The sequence below is a fragment of the Harpia harpyja genome, chromosome 4, assembly GCF_026419915.1.
Source record: "Harpia harpyja isolate bHarHar1 chromosome 4, bHarHar1 primary haplotype, whole genome shotgun sequence".
NCBI classification, from domain to species: domain Eukaryota; kingdom Metazoa; phylum Chordata; class Aves; order Accipitriformes; family Accipitridae; genus Harpia; species Harpia harpyja.
The window spans coordinates 79,056,205-79,073,637 of record NC_068943.1 but is presented as its reverse complement, the minus strand read 5'-3'; the positions used below and the strand labels follow the sequence as shown (position 1 = coordinate 79,073,637).

Below are 17,433 nucleotides of genomic sequence, written 5' to 3'. Positions count from 1 at the left end.
TGCGGCGGCGAATAAGCAGCGCGGCCGCCGGCGCCGGGCGGGAAGTTTAAAGCGGGGGGCGGCGCTAACGGCTGAACCGCGCGGCCGTTCGCCTTCGGCGGCGCTGCGGCCCGCTCCCCTCACCCCCCAAACTGCCCCTCAGGCCCGCCCGCCCGCATGGTGCTTCCCGCCGCGCTCGACCCCAACGAGCGCGGAAAGCAACCCGCCCTCTCCCGCACCCGGCGGCCGCAGCTGGTCTGTGTTCGTGCTCTCTCACCCTAAAGCGGGGGGCACTGAAATAGATTTAGAGAGCGAACAACCCTCCCCGGAGCCGGGCTCGCTCCAGCACCAAGGCAGACGCGGTCCCTGGCCTCGGGGCGGCGGTGGGCCCCGGGCGAGGTCTCCACCGCTGCGCCCGCCTGCTCTGCCGCGCACAGGCGCACCCGGCGTCGAAGAGTACTAAAAGGCCTTCTAGAGTCCTTGTTTCATAATAAGCGTGTTCCTCACGTTAAAAGCGTTGGGCGGTGTCGTAGTTGGGCGAGGCTTTGAGGTTATTGTGCCTTTAAAAAAAAAGATACTAAGTTTTGCAAGTTGTAATGCTAATTCGCAGCACTACGTGTTGCTTTCAGGCCTCTTTTCCACGCTGAGCTTGCTGTGATTTTTCTTGAAGAGAACTCAAATGCATGGTAAAGAATTTCAGAAGCTACGAATATTCAACGTGAGGGTGGAACAAGACGTTGCTGGAAGTTATTTTCAAAAGCGGGCGGTAGGTGGCACCGATTCTTCAGTGATGCCCTAAAGACTCGGTCAAGCCTGGGAGGGCAGGTGTCGTTCGCACCGCCCTGCTTCGACCGAAGCTGCGGGAGGTGCTGCTGGACGCCTGCGCCCCTTTCTGCAGCCGCTCAAAGAACGTAGCGCTGCGTTTTGGAGTCCTGAAGTTTGGAAACATTAGCAGTCTTTCACTTCGGTACAAGTTCGTGTTAAAATAAACCCACAACGCCGCACTTCTTAAGCAAGACTGTAATAGTTTCCATCTAATTTTTCAAAACCCTATCAGAAACAAATCATAAATGCAGAAACAGAATGTCTGGTGTTACAGCTACCATTTTTATTTGTCCACTAAATCTCCGAACCCCACGGAAAGACAAAACCCACTTGACAAGATACTTGATGGAGATTGCAAAGCAAAGGAAAATAAAAATCAGACTTAGAAGATAGTTCATAATTTGTAAAATTCATTTCAGCATTTCAGTTACAGTGGCTTCCTGCTCTCAAACAGATGTAGAATATTTTGAATCCAGTCTACAGATAACCCTTTGTGAGCTCTGCAAAATACCAGAATATTACTTAGCTAAATATTCAACACCTAGAGGGCAGCAAAGCATTCTAATAGTCCGACTTCCTATCCGGCACACAATTTACCATCTCAAACTGTCTCATGTTTGAAGGAAATGTTGCCATTATGAATGCATGTAATTCCCAAGTCTACCTTTATGGAAATCATAGAAACTCATTGTAAAAGATAAACCAAAATTATTTTTACTGTTTGTACAGCAATGTAAATGTGACTAATGGTACCACGGAAAGAAGAAAAAGTGTTTTTCATGGGAAACCCAGTATAGCTTTTAAAACATTCTGTAAAATTAACACTGCATTATTAAAAAAAAAAAAAATGCTGTGGTGCAATTGCTACAGGCTCTTAACACAATTTAAATCAAATTTAAGCTTTCAAAGTCATGCACGGACCAAGTCTATTGACTTAAAATTAGGACACGGGAATATATATACATTCCAAAATTTGTGCATCTGCTCAGAGTACTGTAAATGTCTTATTAACACACAGTTAAGAATAAAGTCTAGCTAGATTTGTTCTATTTGTTCAATGGGAATAATCAAAGCAAAACAACGCGTTGTGTTAGGGAGACAAAATTTGAAAGTCTCTGTCTTGACTCTTAAATCCCAATCTCAATGTAAACTGCTGGAAGCTAGAAAAATGTATTCTTCTGAAGTGTTTAATATAAAATCTTTAAAGATGAATCATGCCAACCTCATTTTGTTTTGTTGGGGTTTTTTTCCAGGCAACACATTTCAGCATATAAACATACAAGGATCTAAGATACAACTACATTTATTCAGAAATTTTTGAGGAAAATGTTATTTTCATGAAAAATTTAAAAGACAATTTTCAAATGTTCTGACATTTCCTCAGTTTTCCACCAATTCCTAATCATAGCATCATGAGTGTTAATAGGGAGCGAACAGGAGAAATAAGTCAATACTGAAATCAAAGATCATAGTAATTTTAATGAGAAATTCCCCAAATGAGGTCTATTATTTTTCACTACAATGCTTCTCAGATTTAGGAGACCAACCTGTTCTCACAATTAATTATATACAGTATTAAAAATCCAATTTAACTCTAAGCTGGTGATTGAGGCTCTAGTTCAGGAAAGCACTTCCGTACTTTTTAGTTTTATCCCAGTTCAGAAGAGTATTCTAAACTGGTTGGTATGTGCTTGTGTCCTAGGATTTGAATGTGTGTGAATCTGTGGAGCCACATCCCCATAATGCAGGACACAGTTATGGGTCAGGTACTGAGTTTCAAACTGGACGGCCAGCCTGTTGACTGGGGGAATGGCTATAACAGATCTTGTATCTGAGTGAGGATGTTGTCGCACTTCAGGAAAAGCCAAAGGTCCCAACAGCTTCCGTGGCTTCTATGCAGATATTCATACATATTAATTTCTTGTCCTTTCATTATGACTTACATGGTAAATTCTTTCTGGCTTACTCCTAATGAACAGTCTCTTATGTTGTGCATAATTCCACCAAAGTCAGTGGAGGCTACCAGTGGCATAAAGTACAGCTCAAACTGACCGAAGTGCCTAAATCTTTCTTTTAATACAACCAAGTGTCAGAACATAGAAGAAATACTAAATTCCAGGCAGTAATTATTAAATGAAGTCTTGGCACCACTTTACATCTTATAAACCTGGATATTTACACATGCTTGTCAACAATCCCCAATATTCTGAGCTGTATTAAGATGGCCTGCCTATCTGCCAACTATTGGTGAAAGATGCATGTATTTTTGTTTCACAAATGATTATTTGAGAAAGCAGTCTTATTATGATTGGTTTTACTCTTCAAACAGGTTGCAACAACAGCTGTTCACATTACTGAAGTAATGAACTTCTTTAAGAGCGGAACATTTTCTAATCTTAACATAAAAAGGTTGAAAACACTGAAAGTAGAACTTGGCTTTCTCATTATAGGTGTCAGCATCTGCATCTGACACAACATTTGATTTGAAATTATTGTTTTATTAACAATTTTCTTGTTTCCAGAACATAGGTAAATATTAAATGGTAAGTCTTAAGGAGATAATTATCCAACATAGCTCTCCATTGTCTATCTTTCTCATGTTCCTCAAAAACATTCTCTTTAATAATAGCCTCCATCAACATGCACTATTTTGTAATGATATCGTGACATAGAAATATGGCTTCCTTGTCCTAATAGCTTAAGAGCCTACATTATTTTTTAGTAGCTTTGGATCTCTCTTTAAAACCACCCTAATGGTGTTGCCGAAATCCGGAATAAAACTCCTTAACAGCAATGAGAAGTTAAGAAGCAGGCACTCCTTTATTGCAGCGCTGGGCACACGGGGGATCGCTCCACCTATCGTGTGCACCTGTCTTGTTTAACGATACAGTTAAATACACACCTGTTATACATATTCATTAAGTTTCTGGGAAATATTATACATAATCATCAACTTTCCAGTAAATCATTAGCATATGTATATGTCTCTTCACGCAGGCGCAGCAAAGGTCTCTGGTGGTCTTCAGAAGCCCTCTGGTGGTCTTTCATAGTCTTCCTCACTTGTCCGCTTCTTGACCTCCTTTAGCTGATTCTGCGCAGTATGATTCTCATCACTATCTATATTAGTTTGCATAAAAATGTATACTATGTTCTCTTTTGAAATCCAACCTTTTCAATGATTGGTCTTTCAGTTTGTTATCAAAAATGGGAAAGGTAGGGAGTTTTCAAGAAGCGAATCTTCTTGGCTTCTTAAAAGAAAATACAAGCCAACGATAATCAGCTAAAAGTACAGTACTGCACATTCTTTAAGTTCTTTATCTACTATGGTTACACCCCACAACTCTATATTCCTAATATTTCAGTTATAATCAGATTTGATTTCTTTTAAAATGTAACAATGGGAAACTTGTCTTTGGGCTTAGTTTTCATGAAGTGTCAAGTGTTAAGTTGGCAGCCTCAGTGTAAATCCCTATTGCACCTCAAAACAGGACTAACACTGGAGCACAAGACCTTGCAAGCTAGACTGTATGTGTAGTACAGCCCACTTGTTTCGTCCCTAGTCTGCAAAGATAAAATCCGAGGCTGAGAGAATTAACTCAGTGTCCATGCCTACTGATTCCTCACGGGCAGTGACAAAGACTTCAGTGCCAGATGGAGCGGTGATGCCCTCAGCAGGAGGAGGAGGAGGAGCAGGGCTGAGTACAAAGATCTGGAGAGCTTCACTATTTTTAACTCATCAGAAAAATTTCTGAAACTTCTGATACCTCAGACACTGTCAGAGACAACAGCAGATGGATCACTTGTTCCACCCAGCACGACATTTTCATGTTTCCACAGAAAGGTGGGCAAAGAGATTAGTTTTGCCTCATCCTCCTTCTTACTGTGTAAACATAACCAAAAAAATCTTGCCAGTGAATAATACTGTAACTTTGAACAAATACCTTATTACACAGACTGTAATTAATCTGTTCAAAACAAATGTTGTTTTGCTTGTGGAAGTAGATCTGCCCACATTATTTCTCAAGTATGTTAAAGGAGGATGGCTGTGACATAACCCCCCTGCTTCAAAACTATACAATAGTAATTAATAACCATGCTTTGTATTTATGATTCATGCATCAGCAGAGAGATAGGCGTTGGAATTTGTTTCACAGTTTACCATAGCGCTGAGAAAACGTGAACCAAGTCCTGCCTGGGATACTTGTGGCTCATCCCTCCGGGTTCCTTCTTGCTCTGAAACTTCCTATCGTTTCCAAACATGACTGCTACCATTTCAAACTTCCCTCATTATTTTGAAGTTCACCACAGACGCATGTGTCAGCATTCCCCTCTTCCCCTAACTGGGCTTGCTTTGGTCAAGTCTCCCATTTGCTGTCTTAAAAATACGGAGTAGGCTACTTAAAAATACGGAGCGTCCTTATTGCACTGCTGAAGACCTGTGTGCTGCACAAGTTTTCAGGAGGAAATCCAAATAATTAAAACCTAGAGTACGCTGAAGAAGAACAACCAAAACATCAGGATGAGCAAAAACCATGCCTATAAATGGTTTCCCTCCGCGGCCACCTGACTCTTCTGCCTTGCCCGCGCACGCACGGGCCCGGGCCCGGGCCCGCTCCCCGGGTCGCCCGGCTCCAGCGGCGCCCGGCCGCAGGGAAGCCGAGGAGCGCCATCGCCCCCAAGCCCCCGGGGCAGGGACTCCGGGGCGGCCGCGAGGAATCGGGCAGGCCGCGGGACACCGCCGGACCGCCGCGGGAGGCGGGAGGAGGGAGGCGGGACCGGCCCCATGCGGCCTTGCGGAGGGGCCGGGGAGGGCGGGCCTGCCCCGCGGGGCAGTGGGAGGCGGCCGCGTCCTTCCCTCCCTCCTTCCCGCCCGCAGCCTCCTCCCAGGCGGGGGCTGTGCGAGGTCAGCCCTGCCGGGAGCGCCGTCCGTGCGCCGTGCTGCGCCCGGCCCTGGAGAGAGGCCCGGGCCGCGGGAGAGCTCCTGCGGGGCCGGGCGGGAGGAGCAGGCGGAAGGTAACGCGGGCCGGCGGGTCCCGGGCAGGGCCAAGCAGCGGGGTGCTGAGGTGAGGTGAGGTGTCGGGTCTGAGGCAGCGGAGGTCAGGTCCGAAAGCCTCCCTGCTCCGGCGTCCCTGCTCCTCCCGCTTCCCGCCTCTTGGCCCGCGTGTGGCTGCGCTGCGATGGCAGCAGCCGCGCAGGAGGCAGGGAACGCTCGGCCTGCCCGAGGTAGTCCTGTGTAGGCTTTTTTGCCCGTTGCCTCCAGTGAGATTACTGACGTGCACGAGGTTAGGTGGGATTTGCAGGACTGGTAAGGGCTCAAACCGTATCAGGTTTCATTTCTTATGCCTTAAGTTTCCCGTGAAGCAAATCGGAAGTCAGCCAAAGAAATTGCAGTATTTCCCAGAGTTGGGAAAACTCTGTTTATAGTTCTCCTTTGTACACTTGTCAGCTTTGGCATCCTTCTGTCGCAGGTGTTCTCTGCTCTGCTGCATTCTTTGCGATTTATAAAAATACCTTTGTAATAAAATGTGATGATTGTTTATCTGCAGCAAGTGCTTTATGGTGTCAGGAAGTTAAATCTTACAACACGGGGCTAAAAGTAGAGCAGTGGGTTAGTTTGTGTGTGAGGAAAGCAAGGTGCCGCCTTGCTCGAGACTTCCCCAGGAAGCCGGTGGAAGGGCCAAGCGCAGCACCGAGCTCCTGCCGGCCTCTCCCGAAAGCCACTGCTGCGCAAGTTTTGCTTTGAATTGTACTTTGTGAGAGAAGCAGTGAGAAAGTTCTGCTAGAAAGCTTGCTGTGTCAGTGCTGAAGAAGCAATTTTTATTAAAATTGGATGTGCTTCATACATCTTAGTTGTTAATACAGTTTTAATTTGGATGTGCATTTCCTCAAATGTGCATCATTTGGCTGCTTTTCAGGTGAGATTGACGCCCTTTTCGCCTCCCACCATCAATGTCACAGACGAATAAAAGGTCAGTTTGAGTAAATCACTCAGTCTGTCATGATAGCTGCAATATTGTCTTCCAAGCTGAAGCCTTAGAGAGAGTTTATGTATTGTTTATCAGTGGAAAAAATGTAATTTGTTATGTAAAAGTTACAGATCGGAGGCTTTCAGGTCCGGTCGCTGTCTCTGTCGTCCCTACGTTCTGGTTCCAGGGTGCAGACCAATATGCAGAATAAATCAGTACATTCCACTGTTCTGATAGCAGCATTTTTTGAAGCCCCCCTCTGTTTCTGGTCATTATTTGGTCAAATGTAAGAGTCCAATGAGAAGGGAAGATAATTGCCTTTATGCTTTTTTACAGCTTAGTCACTGGAAAAAAGTGTTTCTTTGTGCCTGCCATCTTAAGTCATACCAGTTTGCAGAAGAAATGCCATAATGGTTGCTGGCTTATTTTGTTTCCATAATCTACTTCCTTAAGAAGTTTTTTCCACACCTTGTATAGTGCAGCCTTTTTTGGTGATGGTGTGTAACATTATTGTCTTTTAAGTAGTACTTTCTGCTCTCTGAAGAAATGTGCTTTTTATAGGTAGGGCAGAATCTTACATGAGGACTCCTTACATCTCTCCGTGTTTTATCTTGGGTAGACAGTTTATCATGCAGAAAAATAAAGTCTTGCTTGGTTGGTTATCAGTTGAAAATAACAGTAGATGGAATCATAAACAGGTCTATAAGGTCTGAATCTCGCATCATTAATTGCTACTGCTCAAGTGATGAGTGAGACTTGAGATCACTTTAAATGTCTTTAAAGTCTTGGGGAAATTGGATACCCGGCAGTTAATTACTTATTTGCGATTTTTTGGCATGTTATGTGAATATATCAATTTCTTTAATACAAGGTGTACATCTTGCTTTAGCTAGCTTTTGATAAAGATCAGTTCTACATTGTCAGCTGTTTTGTATACAAGTAGCACACTCCAAATTATTTGAATCTTTTTTTGCTCATCTTGCCTGGTGAGTGAAAATCCGTCAGGCGTTTCTTAAGAAACTAGATCAGAAAATTAACAGTTGCCAACTAATATTTATCTAGTAATATCTTCTATTAGGCCAAGCCATTTACCTTGATAATACATCCATTACAAATTAGAGACATTTACATATGAAATAGATTAGTATCTTTAAGGGTGTAGTTTCTTCACAATTTAGCAAAACCTAGTGATAAATCTAGCTGGTTAACTGTTACAGTTGTTGCCTAAGCCCCTCAACAGTTTTGAAATCTCGACACATTTTGCAAGCTGGGAGGTTGCCTCTTTCGTACATCAGAACTGTGGGGTAGCGCTTTGGGGGTGGGCTGCAGGCTGGTTCCAGGGCCACACCATAATGGTGGGAAAATGGACTCTTGTTTATAATGAGCTGTGGATCAGAATTACACTGAATTTCCTAATGTTAGCCTTAATGGCTGAATCGGCAATGTCTTTACTGGTGTCAAAACAAGCTTTATTTGACTGTTATAAGAAAGGATTAGTTTTAAAACCTTCATAGAAAAAAGGATATGACTTGTGTAGTGAGTGATCTTAGAAGGGGCACATAGGTTACACGCAGTATCTTGTGCTTTTTTTAGGGTTCTCAAAATGAGAAAGTTGAGAAGTAGGTTTGGTGAGGCGTTAATAATTGCATGTAAATACATGCATGTACATCTATTTCTTGCATCTAGGAGGTAGCATCTGAAATGCTGTGAAATGACTGGCGGATACAGGAGGCAGCTGGGGTTTTTTGACCTGTGCCAAGTGAAAGTCCTCCTGTTGGTGAAAGTTAAGTTGATTTGTTTTTTTTTTCCTCCCCTGATTTCCAGGGTTCATGAGGTAGTAGGCAGATTGTGCATGGTTTCATAGAGGCTGTCTCAGGTTTATAACAAGAACAGAAACTAATACGGTTTTAGCAGCAATTTTTTTAACATCAGTATAGTAGTTGACTGGCATTTAGAGAGAATTTCATCCTTGGACATCATACTTCACTTCCACTGAGTTTCTAATATCAGCCTTGGTCAATCCAACATGAATATTCAATGTTAAGTTCAAAGTTTCTTTAATGAATCACTTTGGGCATTTCAGCTGACCGCAAGTAGAATCTTACATTACATAAAGTATGGTTGCATAGAAGATTTATGTATCTCTATTGCAAAGTGGCTCTGTTGGGACTGTATGCAAATAAAGAAAAAAAAAAAAAAAGGAAACCATGATCTCATCCTTGGTGCCATTAGTTTATGAAAATTAGCATACAACCTGCGGAATCAGACACGGCCTTGAAAGAGATCCTCATTTTAGCCATGGTTGTAAATCTAGTCTAGAGTTGATATTACTTGCTGTTTCTGAGATGGTTGTGTTTTTCTGCATTTTAACGCTTGCAATTTAGTGCATTGGATAAGTAACAGATTTCTTCTTTTAACACCTTTTTTACAGCTATTTGATTAACAAAATGAAGCCTGCAAAGCTGCACTATTGGATTCTGGGTTGGTTTTCTATGGCATTATGTTGTTGGTGTGCTTCAGATAAATTCACTCAAAGGTAAGTTATGCTTTAAAAAGAAATCTCTGACAGTTACTCCTTAAGTGCAGAGCAGAATAGTTTAGCTTCTGATGAGCGTAAATTTCATTATGTGTTATTATTCTCTTAGGTGACTGGTAAAATGAGGCATCTGCATTAACTTGAGGAGTGGGGGTCCTGCCTGAGAAAAGCTTTACATTTATTAATGTGTCAGCATGAAAAAAGAGGGAAACTTAAATTACATTCATTGCACTTAAAAACTTTGCAGTCTTGCTTTAAATGAATCATTTAGACTTGTGATGTAGTAATGACATAAATCAGAAATAAGTTTGGGTCCTATAACAAAAAACGAATCATCTCTATGGCAACTGTTACACTGTATACTTTTTTTAGTATCTTTTTTTTTCTTGCTATTTTCTCAGTCCCAATAATTTTAAATTCCTTTTCATACAGCATCTAACTGGGGCTGTATCAGTGCCATGCAGTCTTTTGGTGGTTGTTGCACTTGGCAAAATCCGGGCTTGAATATGAATGGGCCATGGGGGAGCCCACACCCCATATCACACCCTTCTGTGGTAAAAGCTCAAATTCCTATTGCATTATATTAGGAAATAAACTTTTCTCCTTCCTTTCAGTGTTTTGGCAAGAGAATGGTTAAGGGTGCTCAGTTCAGTGCTGAACTTCATATAATGGCTGCATTGCAGCTGGTTGGTAGCTTAGACACTATACTGGGGTTTCTTGAATCCCCAGGACTTGGGCTATGGCTTGGCCATCTTGGCAGCAGAGGCAGGTCTAGAGGTAGGTACAGTGCTGAACTGCACAGAGCAGGATAACTGGGGTCAAAAAAAGGGTAGGTATCCCTGAAGCTGGATAGATACTGAAAATGGCTCTCCTTGGATTCCAGTTCTGAGCTTAAGTTTCTAAAACTTGTTCTATTTAATAAACAAAATTTTCTGACCTATCCTTAGCCAAAAGGTGTGTTCTAGGAGAACTTGTTTTGGCATGATTGTCGTTACAGAAGTTCAGCTGCTATTTCAAATACAGATGAAAGATGCTACTTTTCTAAGCAAGGATTTTTTCAAAGCAAGGAAACTAACAGCTCTACAGTATTAGGGAATTCTTCTATTCAGGTTTCCACAGCAGCAGTAAAGATCAGTTAGAAGTGTTAATAGTTTTCATTGTGGCTATGCTTGATTTGTTCCAGAGCTGTTCTGCTAAATTATTTAAAAACCACAGATACATATGAATGCTTAAGATAAAATGTGGTCATTGCATATTAGCAAAACTAGAGGGGAAAAACTGAGAAGTGATCTAACATGGGAGTATCCCTACTTCCTCGGGTTGAGAAAAATTAGCTTTCTCATATATTTTTTTTTTATGTAACCTCTGGCAAGAACTAATGAAGGACATGTGGCTATTAGCTTCCAGAGAATAACAATTTGTTTTGACAGTACTGCACATAGTGCTGTCAGTTTGAACAATTTACAGTTCTGTTTTTGTTGATTAGTTTTTCCCACTTGCTGTTCTATTTAATCACTTAGTGTGGCCGAATGTATCTGCTGTAGTGTCTGAAGCAACAGGTTTTTTATCTACTTCTAGTTTATCCAGAATAGGTCTGCTTCAAACTGTTGAAAAATGCCTCTGTAGAAGTGGCAAAGACATGATACAGGCTTCTGACACTTTTTGAACAAAATTTTTAAGCTTTTTTTTTTCCTCTGCATAGGAATAAGATAGTACTGATGCCTCTGTGAGTTACAGATCTCTTTATTCTAAGAGTCTTTGAAACACAAGTGCTTTTGTAAAATACGAGATATTCCTTCTTTAATTCTTCCTTAGGTAACCTTAAGACTGTGGCACAGTTTGTTTATTTATTAAATGTTTTAAAATTTCTTGATTTATAATAAGCATTTTAAAAATGTAGTGTTTGAGTTAGATGTCTGTAAAATGATAAAGTTAGCATTTTTGAGATTTATGGTTGTGGTAGGTTGACCCTGACTGGATGCCAGGTGCCCACCAAAGCCACTCTATCACTGCCCCTCCTCAGCTGGACAGGGGAGAGAAAATATAACAAAAGGCTCATGGGCAGAGATAAGGACAGGGAGAGATCATTCACCAATTACCATCACCAGCAAAACAGAGTCAACTTGGGGAAATTAGTTTAATTTATTACCAATCAAATCAGAGTAGGATAATGAGAAATAAAACCAAATCTTAAAAACACCTTTCCCCACCCCTCCCTTCTCAGCTCAACTTCACTCCTGATTTTCTCCACCTCCTCCCCTCCAGCAGTGCAGGGGGATGGGGAATGGGAGTTGGGGTCAGTTCATCACGCCTTGTCTCTGCTGCTCCTTCCTCCTCAGGGGGAGGACTCCTCACTTGTCCCCTGCTCCAGCGTGTGGTCCCACCCATGGGAGACAGTCCTCCATGAACTTTTTCAACGTGAATCCTTCCCCTGGGCTGCAGTTCTTCGCGAACTGCTCTAGTGTGGGTCCCTTCCATGGGCTGCAGTTCTTCAGGCACAGACTGCTCCAGCGTGGATCCCCCGCGGGGTCACAAGTCCTGCCAGCAAACCTGCTCCGTGGGCTCCTCTCTCCACGGGTCCGCAGGTCCTGCCAGGAACCTGCTCCAGCGTGGGCTTCCCACGGGGTCACAGCCTCCTTCAGGCACCCACCTGCTCCGGTGTGGGGTCCTCCCCGGGCTGCAGGTGGATATCTGCTCCACCGTGGACCTCCATGGACTGCAGGGGGACAGCCTGCCTCACCATGGTCTTCCCCACGGGCTGCAGGGGAATCTCTGCTCCGGCGCCTGGAGCATCTCCTCCCCCTCCTTCTGCACTGACCTTGGTGTCTGCAGGGTTGTTTCTCTTACATGTTCTCACTCCTCTCTCTGACTGCAGTTTCTGTTGCGCAGCAACTTTTTTCCCCTCCTTAAATATGTTCTCCCAGAGGCACTACCACCGTTGCTGATGGGATTGGCCTTGGCCAGTGGCGGGTCTGTCTTGGAGCCAGCTGGCATTGGCTCTGTCAGACATAGGAGAAGCTTCTAGCACCTTCTCACAGAAGGCACCCCTGTAGTCCCCCTGGTACCAAAACCTTGCCATGCAAACCCAATATAATTTTTTTTTACTTTACTTTTTATTCTGATTTTTGTTTTTTTAATATAAATGTTGGCGACACTTGCAAAGTCAAATTGCATCTCCTGCAGTGTAAACTACATTGCTTGTGGTTGTTTGTAGTCTTTCTTTTTTAAAAGAGTAGTTACAGTTCCAAGAACGTGGTATACTTTCTTTTTAGCTAATATACCCATCAAGAAGAATTAGAAGATTGTTAACATCCTAAATAATCTTTTTTTTTTTAATTATTGTTGTAAAAGCTTGCCAGTAAGCACTTTCATCAATATAAAACAGAAAACATGTTTCTTCCATATTTAAGTAATGGAAAGCATATGGAGATAGAATGCCAGGAGTTGAATTTGTTTAACAATGTGGAGGGTGTTAGCAGGTTTCTAAATATGTTGTTTCTGTGTGATTTGTTAGTTTGGTCCTGCTGTGTTTGGAGTTGTCAAATATTACGATAGAAGCTATAGACAACAACTAGCTCTATAATCAATGTGTTATACTAGTAAGCATCGTGTTGCTGGCTGAAGGTGTTGCTCTTTTTAAAATGCTTGAGGACAAATAGATTTGTCTGTCTTTCTCCAGTGAAAGCCACCCTCATACCTGGAAAAAGCTGTATCTTGCTCATCATTGGCCAGTGACTGTATGTAAGGTGAGATTTTTGTGTTTTGTTCTCTTTTATCCTGACAAATGTAGCCTTGGACAACAAAAGTTTGAAAACAGAATGAACAAAGCCCATCAAGCATTTAATCTTGCTTATGCCCTTATATCTTTGTAAAGGCTTTCGCTGACCTTGGTGCAACTTTTGCTACTTGACCTGCACTCCAAAGTAGCAGTAAGCGACAGGATTGTGATGTGTTGCAGATGTAGGATGTGCTGTACTCTAAGCCTTAATTGCTTGTTACATGTTTTGTGATGTCTTGTTAGTTGTAATCTTAAGCCTAGACTTTCACCAGACTCTGTAAGGAGACTTGCCTGCCTTGTCTAACTGAAGACAGACAGCAGATTAGTACTTGAACTGTCTGCTGCACAACAAGTATTAGCTTTGTAATGTTGGCTCCAGTGTTTTAATGATAAGTCATCAAATATGGATTCAGTCAGGAAAAAGAGGGCTATAAAGCTTTTATGGCAGGTGTCTCTGAGCATTTCTGTATTTGAGGGGTGGAAACCAAAAATGAACCCAACCTTCCAACATATGCCTGTCAAAAGCACTGCTAAGAGGTGTACTACTTATGTCCCTTTTGCTATTAAATACCTACTACCATCTTATAAGTAGAACATTTTTCCTATGTTGGAAATACTCAAAGACCTATTCTCATACAGCTAAGTTAAAAATGTGCTATACTTCAAAATCAAAAATGTGATCAAATTAACTGACACAAGAATGAAGAACCCTGTAGACAATAGAGAAGCTTCAGTTTCAGGCAGATGTTTCTGGAGCCAAAAAGGTCCGGATCTCGGAGACTCAGGTTTATTTATTACAATATCGGAGTCTTATTTTTTGTGCTTTAGGTACTTTTTTTATTTCTCATTCCCATTTCTGGAAATATGTACAAAAGCAGTAGCAGCAAAAGTCACATACTGCCTGAATTTCTGAGGAAAAGTAGATGTACTTTAGTTAAGTGTGGAGGGGAGGTATCAATAACAAAAGTCAGATGGGCATGACTAATTGAGACCAAGGAGTGGCCACTGTTCTGTTTTTTGTTTGTTTGCCTGTTTTGGGGGGGGGAATAAGGGTGGATTTGATGCAATTTGTGTCTGATTTTCTGTTGAGTAAACATCACAGTTACTGACTTCAAGCAGAGGTGTTGGTGTTCCGGAGTTTGTAGTGCCTGGCATGAGTGGCATTCAGAGTCAGTAGCAGTGCAAGCCCTTGCTTACATGAATGAGGTGCAAGCAATTAAAAAAATAATAAAAAAAAACAAACAAAAAAACCCCCACAGACCAAACAAACAAAAAAACCCTACCAACCAGTTTTCCCACTGTATATTCATGCTGGCTACTACTCTTCATTCCAGGGTAGTGCCATTGGTAAATTGACAGATAACCTTTATAACCTTCCAGTGAAATTGTAATGAATAATTAAAGATATTAAGCATCAGAAAATGTAGGCTTTCTTACACTTTGTTGATTCCTTATGATCTTCTGTAGCAAGAGGTGGACAGAAGCGTTCCAAAGAGTGAAGAAAAAGTGAAATTAAAATCATATTAAGTGCCTTTTTGCCCAGTTTCACATCACTCTGTCATATAAAGAAACAGAATCTCAACTGTACTCCTGTAACAGCTTTCTTTTTGCTAATGTTAACATAAGAGGAGTTCCCAAATTCAGCTGTGGCCTTTTTTTTAAGTACGTAGATTCCTCTGCATGTTCAGTGTATTTATATATAATTGTGATGTTATTTCAGGGAGGAAATATTTTTAATATCATTCTTCAGTTTAAAACTGTTGACATGATATTGAAAGGAAAAATAGCTAGGTGAAGGAAACTGCAGAACTCATTATATCATTTATGTAAAAAACCTTTGAGACACTAGTTTGTGCAAGTACTTATTAGTTTATGCTTCCTATATAAAGGAACCTGATTATAGAATACTTTGCTACATACTGTGTTCTTGATAGGTGTGTGGATGACCTACATCTTAATTCCTGCCTGTTTTGCGTATCTGTGTTCAAAAAGTTTTTCAGGCTTTTGAAGGCCTAAAAGGCCTGTTTTAAAATTTAGTGGGCACGGTTCAGCATGCCAGAAATTTGAGAATACACATCTCCCAGCTCTTCCTGTGCTTTGAACTGTATGTGTTCATCTGGTGCTTTTTAATGCTGAGTGTGATCAGCACAATTAAACTGGAAAGTAAGTGTTTTGTAATCATATCATCTAAACTAACCTATTAAAATAAAATAGTGAGTATCATGGAAGCAATAATCCCAGGATTTAACTACTGACTGCTGCAGTGAAAGGGTGAAGGAGGAAAAGATGTTCTTCCTTATCATGTGATTAGAAATTCTAGTACCATATAATTGACCTAAAGTGACTATGTCTTCTACAAAGATATCCAAGTGAAATTCACAGACCTCAAGTGATTATGAATTTAATGTTCCCTTAATAAATGGTGCCTGTGGTGCAATTTATTGAACTTCATGTGGCTAATTCATGTCACTTAAACTTTCTGGTCACAAATTAATATGAATCCTGTTAGATAGAAATAGGAGCAACTCAAGGGCGAGAAGAGGGACTTTCCCCCCTCCCTTTTTATGGAGTTGTGCTATAATTCAAGAATTTAAGAAGAGAAATATTATTGCAGCTTTTGCATCTTGGAGATTGCAAAAGAGACAATCTTATGTGGGTGTTTCCTTGTGAAATGGGGAAAATCTGGTGCAAGTTTGTAGGCTATTCAGTTCCTCCTCTGTTGAGAATAGGAAGGATAATAAAGAAATGGGTACTAAACCCTGCTGTCATCTGCCTTTTACTGCACATATGTGCTGATCAAATGGAAGAATTAAAGAAAAGATGACAGAATAGGCTGGTCAACAGAACAGTCTGAATTCAGGTTTGAATGTAGTGTTAAGCAGCAGATGAAATTATTTTTTTTATGTATGAGATAAAAGGTTTTCCTAATTTCAGGCTTTGGCAGTAATTTTACAGCAAAGGCTTAAAGGAAGAATAGAAACTATTTTTTTCTTTTTTTTTTCTTTGGTAAAAATAGAAGTAGTCATGTAATACAGAAAGAATTAAAGTGACTAAGGTGAGGGCAGTACACTGTTGTGATCTAGCATTAGATCAAAAAGTTCCTTAGATAAAGGGAAGCCTTTATTTCTTTGTTTATATATTAAGCCAGGTGTCTCCAAGGGAGTCCAGCTCTTGACATGTGCTATTTTGGAACAAAAGAAAGTTTTTTCCTAAATGCCCGTGTAACTCATAACTCTTAATCTATGCCTCCAACCGCTCTGTGAATAAGGTCTGGTTTATATGTTTTTTGTGGGTCTTTTATCTTCTGTAAGGATAAACACGTGAGAGGTTTTAGCTTATCAGCTCGTGATAGAGGGGTGTTCATCAAGAAGTAAATTTGTTTTATTTCCCTCCTCCCAGATTTTTTCAGCAACCTTATAAATCTGGCTCATTCATTGATTGGTTTTACCCCAGGGGTTGGGGGGCAAGAGGAAGGGGAATAATTACACACTGTTTGGGGGAGAGAAATTGAAGAGGTGAACTCTCTCCACAGTTTCAAAAGCAAGGATTTTTCATAGCAGTTGTGATGTTTCATTACAAAATAACACTTAAAATTGATCTTAATTAAACGGAGAGATTGAAAGGGAAAGCAGGATTAAATATTTCACTTCCCAGAAGCTGACTTTTTATTTAAACTTGGGGTATCTGTATGTGATCCAGTAGCACTACCCGCCCCTATGTACAAGCTGCTATATCACAGGATTTGTAATTTGGCCAAATCTACAGGTAAGACTTCTGTGACAGTTTGATGGTGTTTCACTTTTTGGCGTTTTGGAGGTGAAAGGAGCTTCCGTGCTTCTGGAACCTGCTGTTTGTCCAATGTCTTGCTGTTACAAATAGGCAAATCTCTCTGCTGCAGCATTGCCTCTCAGCATGGTGGGTGCTGGAAAGGCTCACTGGCACTTTTCTCAGTGTTATAGAACGCATACGGTTAATTTGGATTGGTTTGATTATCAGATTGCTTTAAAACAGGAGAAAACAATGTTTCTTTTTCGAATTAATCTAGATATAGAAGGCTTTCTGGCGTCCAATGGGCCTACTTGAAAATACACATTTGTAACTCTGTTTCAAGTCAACGGTTGCTTGAGGTTGAATTAATCCTTCGGCAATCAGTATATGATAAACAGGAAGGCTGCCAAGAAGTGTTTTTGCAGAAGCAGCGGGGTGTCCTAGTTTCAGACCAGCCAGCATCAAAGCACCAGGAAGCGGCTTGTTCACTCCTCACCCCCCTGGTGGGATGGGGAGGAGAAAATGGAAAAGCTCAAGGGTCGAGACAAGGACGAGGAGGGATCACTCACCGCTTATGGTCA

General features: G+C 41.5%; 1 protein-coding gene across 4 annotated transcripts in view; it reads left to right on the top strand.

Annotated features, from left to right (window-relative positions):
- Positions 1 to 5,659: 5,659 nt before the first annotated feature.
- Positions 5,660 to 17,433, top strand: part of RNASET2 (ribonuclease T2) — a 31,590-nt gene continuing 19,816 nt past the window's right edge. Inside the window, exons 1-4 of one of the 4 annotated variants that reach the window (XM_052784885.1) lie at positions 5,661 to 5,817; positions 6,720 to 6,773; positions 9,202 to 9,306; positions 12,986 to 13,052. In XM_052784885.1, the coding sequence (XP_052640845.1) occupies positions 6,754 to 6,773; positions 9,202 to 9,306; positions 12,986 to 13,052 (192 nt within the window). In that variant the 5' untranslated portion in view covers positions 5,661 to 5,817; positions 6,720 to 6,753. Of the gene's footprint in view, positions 5,873 to 6,719; positions 6,774 to 9,201; positions 9,307 to 12,985; positions 13,053 to 17,433 lie in introns of all 4 variants that reach the window. The other 3 variants (XM_052784886.1, XM_052784887.1, XM_052784889.1) reach the window with 3 other exon arrangements.